Here is an 8,490-nt window from a genome sequence, read left to right on the forward strand (position 1 = left end):
CTTGGGTGGGTCCTAGTCTATACAACCTGGGTGGGTACTAGTCTATACAACCTGGGTGGGTTCTAGTCTATACAACCTGGGTGGGTACCAGTCTGTACAACCTGGGTGGGTACTAGTCTATACAACCTGGGTGGGTTCTAGTCTATACATCTTGGGTGGGTCCTAGTCTATACAACCTGGGTGGGTACTAGTCTATACAACCTGGGTGGGTTCTAGTCTATACAACCTGGGTGAGTCCTAGTCTATACAACCTGGGTGGGTACCAGTCTATACAACCTCGGTGTCTAGTAGTCTATACAACCTGGGTGGGTCCTAGTCTATGCAACCTGGGTGGGTACTAGTCTATACAACCTGGGTGGGTCCTAGTCTATACAACCTGGGTGGGTACTAGTCTATACAACCTGGGTGGGTACCAGTCTATACAACCTGGGTGGGTGATAGTCTATACAACCTGGGTGGGTGATAGTCTTTACAACCTGGGTGGGTCCTAGTCTATACAACCTGGGTGGGCACTAGTCTATACAACCTGGGTGGTACTAGTCTATACAACCTGCGTGGTACTAGTCTATACAACCTGGGTGGGTACTAGTCTATACAACCTGGGTGGGTGCCAGTCTATACAACCTGGGTGGGTACTAGTCTATACAACCTGGGTGGTACTAGTCTATACAACCTGGGTGGTACTAGTCTATACAACCTGGGTGGTACCAGTCTATACAACCTGGGTGGGTACCAGTCTATACAACCTGGGTGGGTACCAGTCTATACAACCTGGGTGGGTACCAGTCTATACAACCTGGGTGGGTTCTAGTCTATACAACCTGGGTGGGTACCAGTCTGTACAACCTGGGTGGGTACTAGTCTATACAACCTGGGTGGGTACTAGTCTATACAACCTGGGTGGGTTCTAGTCTATACAACCTGGGTGAGTCCTAGTCTATACAACCTGGGTGGGTTCTAGTCTATACAACCTGGGTGGGTACCAGTCTATACAACCTGGGTGGTACTAGTCTATACAACCTGGGTGGGTTCTAGTCTATACATCTTGGGTGGGTCCTAGTCTATACAACCTGGGTGGGTGCTAGTCTATACAACCTGGGTGGGTTCTAGTCTATACAACCTGGGTGGGTACCAGTCTGTACAACCTGGGTGGGTACTAGTCTATACAACCTGGGTGGGTTCTAGTCTATACATCTTGGGTGGGTCCTAGTCTATACAACCTGGGTGGGTACTAGTCTATACAACCTGGGTGGGTTCTAGTCTATACAACCTGGGTGAGTCCTAGTCTATACAACCTGGGTGGGTACCAGTCTATACAACCTCGGTGGGTAGTAGTCTATACAACCTGGGTGGGTCCTAGTCTATGCAACCTGGGTGGGTACTAGTCTATACAACCTGGGTGGGTTCTAGTCTATACAACCTGGGTGGGTACTAGTCTATACAACCTGGGTGGGTCCTAGTCTATACAACCTGGGTGGGTACTAGTCTATACAACCTGGGTGGGTCCTAGTCTATACAACCTGGGTGGGTACCAGTCTATACAACCTGGGTGGGTACTAGTCTATACAACCTGGGTGGGTCCTAGTCTATACAACCTGGGTGGGTTCTAGTCTATACAACCTGGGTGGGTACCAGTCTATACAACCTGGGTGGGTACCAGTCTATACAACCTGGGTGGGTCCTAGTCTATACAACCTGGGTGGGTACCAGTCTATACAACCTGGGTGGGTCCTAGTCTATACAACCTGGGTGGGTATTAGTCTATACAAACTGGGTGGGTACCAGTCTATACAAACTGGGTGGGTACTAGTCTATACGACCTGGGTGGGTTATACCTTTTGTAGGCCATCAGAAATGTATGAATTTGTATTCATTGCTCTCACACTCTCTCCCTGGGTGGGTCCTAGTCTATACAACCTGGGTGGGTACCAGTCTATACAAACTGGGTGGGTACTAGTCTATACAACCTGGGTGGGTTATACCTTTTGTAGGCCATCAGAAATGTATGAATTTGTATTCATTGCTCTCACACTCTCTCCCCCCCCCCCCCAACTTTTCCCCCAACCTCCCCCTCTCACTCTTTCTCTCCATACCCCTCACTCTCCTTCACTCTCTCTCTCTTTCTTTCTCTCCATACCCTTCACTCTCCTTCTCTCTCTCTCTCTCTCTCTCTCTCTCTCTCTCTCACTCTCTCCTTCTGTTTCTCTCCCTCTCTCTCCTCTGTGTCTCTCTGTCTCTCTGTCTCTCTCTCTCTCTCTCCCTCTCTCTCTCTCTCTCTCCCTCTCTCTCTCTCCCTCTCTCTCTCTCTCTCTCTCTTCACCCCCCCTCCCCTCACTTTCTCCCCCTCATTTCTCAGACTCTTTCTGGGATGTTTGACTCCTGTTCTCCACTGTTGGACGGCCTCATGAGGAACAGAGAGAATTGGATGCTGCTCGCCGAGACGGGGGAGGAAGGAGGAGGAGAGGAGGAATAGAGAGATGAAAGAGAGGAACAGAGAGAACTGGGCACTCCTCATCGAGACGGAGGAGGAATAGAGAGATGAAAGAGAGGAACACAGACAACTGGGCGCTCCTCATCAAGACGGGGGAGGAAGGAGGAGGAGAGGAGGAATAGAGAGATGAAAGAGAGGAACAGAGAGAACTGGGCGCTCCTCATCGAGACGGGGGAGGAAGGAGGAGGAGAGGAGGAATAGAGAGATGAAAGAGAGAGAACTGTATCATGACTTCATTGTTTGTGTGCGAATAAAGACTGGAGTATCACTGGTTATCGTCTGGGTAGACCCTCCCCCAACACACATCACTGGTTATCGTCTGGGTAGACCCTCCCCCAACAGCAACATCACTGGTTATCGTCTGGTAGACCCTCCCCCAACAGCAACATCACTGGTTATCGTCTGGGTAGACCCTCCCCCAACACACATCACTGGTTATCGTCTGGGTAGACCCTCCCCCAACGCACATCACTGGTTATCGTCTGGGTAGACCCTCCCCCAACAGCAACATCACTGGTTATCGTCTGGGTAGACCCTCCCCCAACAGCATCATCACTGGTTATCGTCTGGGTAGACCCTCCCCCAACAGCAACATCACTGGTTATCTGGGTGGGTAGACCCTCCCCCAACAGCATCATCACTGGTTATCGTCTGGGTAGACCCTCCCCAACAGCATCATCACTGGTTATCGTCTGGGTAGACCCTCCCCCAACAGCAACATCACTGGTTATCGTCTGGGTAGACCCTCCCCCAACAGCAACATCACTGGTTATCGTCTGGGTAGACCCTCCCCTTATCAGCAACATCACTGGTTATCGTCTGGTAGACCCTCCCCCAACAGCAACATCACTGGTTATCGTCTGGGTAGACCCTCCCCCAACAGCAACATCACTGGTTATCATCTGGGTAGACCCTCCCCCAACAGCAACATCACTGGTTATCGTCTGGGTAGACCCTCCCCCAACAGCAACATCACTGGTTATCATCTGGGTAGACCCTCCCCCAACAGCAACATCACTGGTTATCGTCTGGGTAGACCCTCCCCCAACAGCAACATCACTGGTTATCGTCTGGGTAGACCCTCCCCCAACAGCAACATCACTGGTTATCATCTGGGTAGACCCTCCCCCAACAGCAACATCACTGGTTATCGTCTGGTAGACCCTCCCCCAACAGCAACACCACTGGTTATCGTCTGGGTAGACCCTCCCCCAACAGCAACATCACTGGTTATTGTCTGGGTAGACCCTTCCCCAACAGCAACATCACTGGTTATCGTCTGGGTAGACCCTCCCCCTACAGCAACATCACTGGTTATCATCTGGGTAGACCCTCCCCCAACAGCAACATCACTGGTTATCGTCTGGGTAGACCCTCCCCCAACAGCAACATCACTGGTTATTGTCTGGGTAGACCCTCCCCCAACAGCAACATCACTGGTTATCGTCTGGGTAGACCCTCCCCCTACAGCAACATCACTGGTTATCATCTGGGTAGACCCTCCCCCAACAGCAACATCACTGGTTACCGTCTGGTAGAGCCTCCCCCAACAGCAGCATCACTGGTTATCGTCTGGGTAGACCCTCCCCCAACAGCAACATCACTGGTTATCGTCTGGGTAGACACTCCCCGAACAGCAACATCATTGGTTATCGTCTGGTAGACCCTCCCCTATCAGCAACATCACTGGTTATCGTCTGGTAGACCCTCCCCCAACAGCAAAATCACTGGTTATCGTCTGGGTAGACCCTCCCCCAACAGCAACATCACTGGTTATCGTCTGGTAGACCCTCCCCCAACAGCAACACCACTGGTTATCGTCTGGGTAGACCCTCCCCCAACAGCAACATCACTGGTTATCTGAACTCTCTACTATACCTGGTTTAACCTGGAACTCTCTACTATACCTGGTTACCCTGGAACTCTGTCACTCTCTACTATACCTGGTTTACCCTGGAACTCTGTCACTCTCTACTATACCTTGAACTCTGTCACTCTCTACTATACCTTGAACTCTGTCACTCTCTACTATACCTGGTTTAACCTGGAACTCTGTCACTCTCTACTATTCCTGGTTTAACCTGGAACTCTGTCACTCTCCACTATACCTGGTTTACCCTGGAACTCTGTCACTCTCTACTATACCTGGTTTACCCTGGAACTCTGTCACTCTCTACTATACCTGGTTTACCCTGGAACTCTCCACTATACCTGGTTTACCCTGGAACTCTGTCACTCTCTACTATACCTGGTTTACCCTGGAACTCTGTCACTCTCTACTATACATGGTTTACCCTGGAACTCTGTCACTCTCTACTATACCTGGTTTACCCTGGAACTCTGTCACTCTCTACTATACATGGTTTACCCTGGAACTCTGTCACTCTCTACTATACCTGGTTTATTCTAGAACTCTGTCACTCTCTACTATACCTGGAACTCTGTGACTCTCTACTATACCTGGTTTACCCTGGAACTCTGTCACTCTCTACTATACCTGGGTTACCCTGGAACTCTGCCACTCTCTACTATACCTGGTTTACCCTGGAACTCTCCACTATACCTGGTTTACCCTGGAACTCTGTCCCTCTCTACTATACCTGGTTTACCCTGGAACTCTGTCACTCTCTACTATACCTGGTTTACCCTGGAACTCTCCACTATGCCTGGTTTAACCTGGAACTCTGTCACTCTCTACTATACCTGGTTTACCCTGGAACTCTGTCACTCTCCACTATACCTGGTTTACCCTGGAACTCTCTACTATACCTGGTTTAACCTGGAACTCTGTCACTCTCCACTATACCTGGGTTACCCTGGAACTCTGTCACTCTCTACTATACCTGGTTTAACCTGGAACTCTGTCACTCTCCACTATACCTGGTTTACCCTGGAACTCTCTACTATACCTGGTTTACCCTGGAACTCTCTACTATACCTGGTTACCCTGGAACTCTGTCACTCTCCACTATACCTGGTTTAACCTGGAACTCTGTCACTCTCCACTATACCTGGTTTACCCTGGAACTCTGTCACTCTCTACTATACCTGGAACTCTGTCACTCTCTACTATACCTGGTTTACCCTGGAACTCTCCACTATACCTGGTTTACCCTGGAACTCTGTCACTCTCTACTATACCTGGTTTACCCTGGAACTCTGTCACTCTCTACTATACCTGGTTTACCCTGTCACTCTCTACGATACCTGGTTTAACCTGGAACAGGTGTTGGTCAAAGCAAGAAGAAGAATGTAGGTAGAGAGACCTACAGCTCTAGAATCAGGTGCTGGTCAAAGCAAGAAGACGAATGTAGGAAGAGAGACCTACAGCTCTAGAATCAGGTGTTGATCAAAGCAAGAAGACGAATGTAGGAAGAGAGACCTACAGCTCCAGGATCAGGTGTTGGTCAAAGCAAGAAGACGAATGTAGGAAGAGAGACCTACAGCTCTAGAATCAGGTGTTGGTCAAAGCAAGAAGACGAATGTAGGTAGAGAGACCTTCACCTCTAGACAACAGAGGATCCGGTCATTCTAAGACTTTATAGGACAATATGGACTGCTTCCCAAACGGTGTTGTTTGGGACTCCATGGATTTATATCCATACACATCCATAATTCATATAATATCTATATTCACAATGTAATGTAATCTATTACAGATTGGACAATACAGTATAATGTAATATATTACAGATTGGACAATACATTGTAATGTAATCTATTACAGACAGGACAATACAGTATAATGTAATATAATACAGACAGGACAATACAGTATAATGTAATATAATACAGATTAGACAATACAGTATAATGTAATATATTACAGATTGGACAATACAGTATAATGTAATCTATTACAGACAGGACAATACAGTATAATGTAATATAATACAGATTGTATGGATTGTATTGTACTGTATGTGTGAGATATACACTACACCAGAGATACTCCACACCAGAGATACACTACACCAGAGATACACCAGAGATACTCTACACCAGAGATACTCTACACCAGAGATACACTACACCAGAGATACTCCACACCAGAGATACTCTACACCAGAGATACTCTACACCAGAGATACTCTACACCAGAGATACTCTACACCAGATATACTCTACACCAGAGATACACCAGAGATACTCCACACCAGAGATACTCTACACCAGAGATACTCTACACTAGAGATACTCTACACTAGAGATACTCCACACCTGAGATACTCCACACCAGAGATACTCCACACCAGAGATACACTACACCAGAGATACACCAGAGATACTCTACACCAGAGATACTCTACACCAGATATACTCTACACTAGAGATACACCAGAGATACTCCACACCAGAGATACTCTACACCAGAGATACTCTACACCAGATATACTCTACACCAGAGATACACCAGAGATACTCCACACCAGAGATACTCCACACCAGAGATACACTACACCAGAGATACTCCACACCAGAGATACTCTACACCAGAGATACACCAGAGATACTCTACACCAGATATACTCTACACTGGAGATACTCTACACCAGAGATACTCCACACCAGAGATACTCCACACCAGAGATACACTACACCAGAGATACTCTACACCAGAGATACTCTACACCAGAGATACTCCACACCAGAGATACTCCACACCAGAGATACTCCACACCAGAGATATTCTACACCAGAGATACTCCACACCAGAGATACTCCACACCAGAGATACTCTACACCAGAGATACTCCACACCAGAGATACTCCACACCAGAGATACTCTACACCAGAGATACTCTACACCAGAGATACTCTACACCAGAGATACACTACACCAGAGATACTCCACACCAGAGATACTCTACACCAGAGATACACTACACCAGAGATACTCTACACCAGAGATACACTACACCAGAGATACTCCACACCAGAGATACTCTACACCAGAGATACACTACACCAGAGATACACCAGAGATACTCCACACCAGAGATACTCCAGACCAGAGATACACCAGAGATACTCTACACCAGAGATACTCCACACCAGAGATACTCCACACCAGAGATACTCTACACCAGAGATACACTACACCAGAGATACTCCACACCAGAGATACTCTACACCAGAGATACTCTACACCAGAGATACTCTACACCAGAGATACTCTACACCAGAGATACTCTACATCAGAGATACTCTACACCGGAGATACACCAGAGATACTCTACACCAGAGATACACTACAGGAGGGTCTCTCTCCGGGAACAGGGTTGGAGTTAAAACCTACAGGAGGGTATCTCTCCAGGATCAGGGTTGGAGTTAAGACCTACAGGAGGTTCTCTCTCCAGGAACAGGGTTGGAGTTAAAACCTACAGGAGGGTATCTCTCCAGGAACAGGGTTGGAGTTAAAACCTACAGGAGGTAGTGTGTTGTATTTCTACTGACTCCTAGAGAGATGTAGAGTACTGCTCTGTGTGTTGTATTTCTACCTGCTCCTAGAGAGATGTAGAGTACTGCTCTGTGTGTTGTATTTCTACCTGCTCCTAGAGAGATGTAGAGTACTGCTCTGGGTGTTGTATTTCTACCTGCTCCTAGAGAGATGTAGAGTACTGCTCTGGATGTTGTATTTCTACCTACTCCTAGAGAGATGTAGAGTACTGCTCTGGGTGTTGTATTCTACCTGCTCCTAGAGAGATGTAGAGTACTGCTCTGGGTGTTGTATTTCTACCTGCTCCTAGAGAGATGTAGAGTACTGCTCTGGGTGTTGTATTTCTACCTGCTCCTAGAGAGATGTAAAGTACTGCTCTGGGTGTTGTATTTCTACCCGCTCCTAGAGAGATGTAGAGTACTGCTCTGGATGTTGTATTTCTACCTGCTCCTAGATAGATGTAGAGTACTGCTCTGGATGTTGTATTTCTACCTGCTCCTAGATAGATGTAGAGTACTGCTCTGGGTGTTGTATTTCTACCTGCTCCTAGAGAGAGATG

General features: G+C 47.7%; 1 protein-coding gene across 1 annotated transcript in view; it reads left to right on the forward strand.

Annotated features, from left to right (window-relative positions):
• Positions 1–6,214, forward strand: part of LOC116364152 (cGMP-specific 3',5'-cyclic phosphodiesterase-like) — a 51,026-nt gene extending 44,812 nt beyond the window's left edge. Inside the window, exon 24 of the mRNA XM_031817386.1 lies at positions 2,357–6,214. Within this exon, the coding sequence (XP_031673246.1) occupies positions 2,357–2,473 (117 nt within the window). The 3' untranslated portion in view covers positions 2,474–6,214. The remainder of the gene's footprint in view (positions 1–2,356) is intronic.
• Positions 6,215–8,490: the final 2,276 nt, after the last annotated feature.

The sequence above is a fragment of the Oncorhynchus kisutch genome, unplaced genomic scaffold (assembly GCF_002021735.2).
Source record: "Oncorhynchus kisutch isolate 150728-3 unplaced genomic scaffold, Okis_V2 scaffold1010, whole genome shotgun sequence".
Lineage (NCBI taxonomy): Eukaryota > Metazoa > Chordata > Actinopteri > Salmoniformes > Salmonidae > Oncorhynchus > Oncorhynchus kisutch.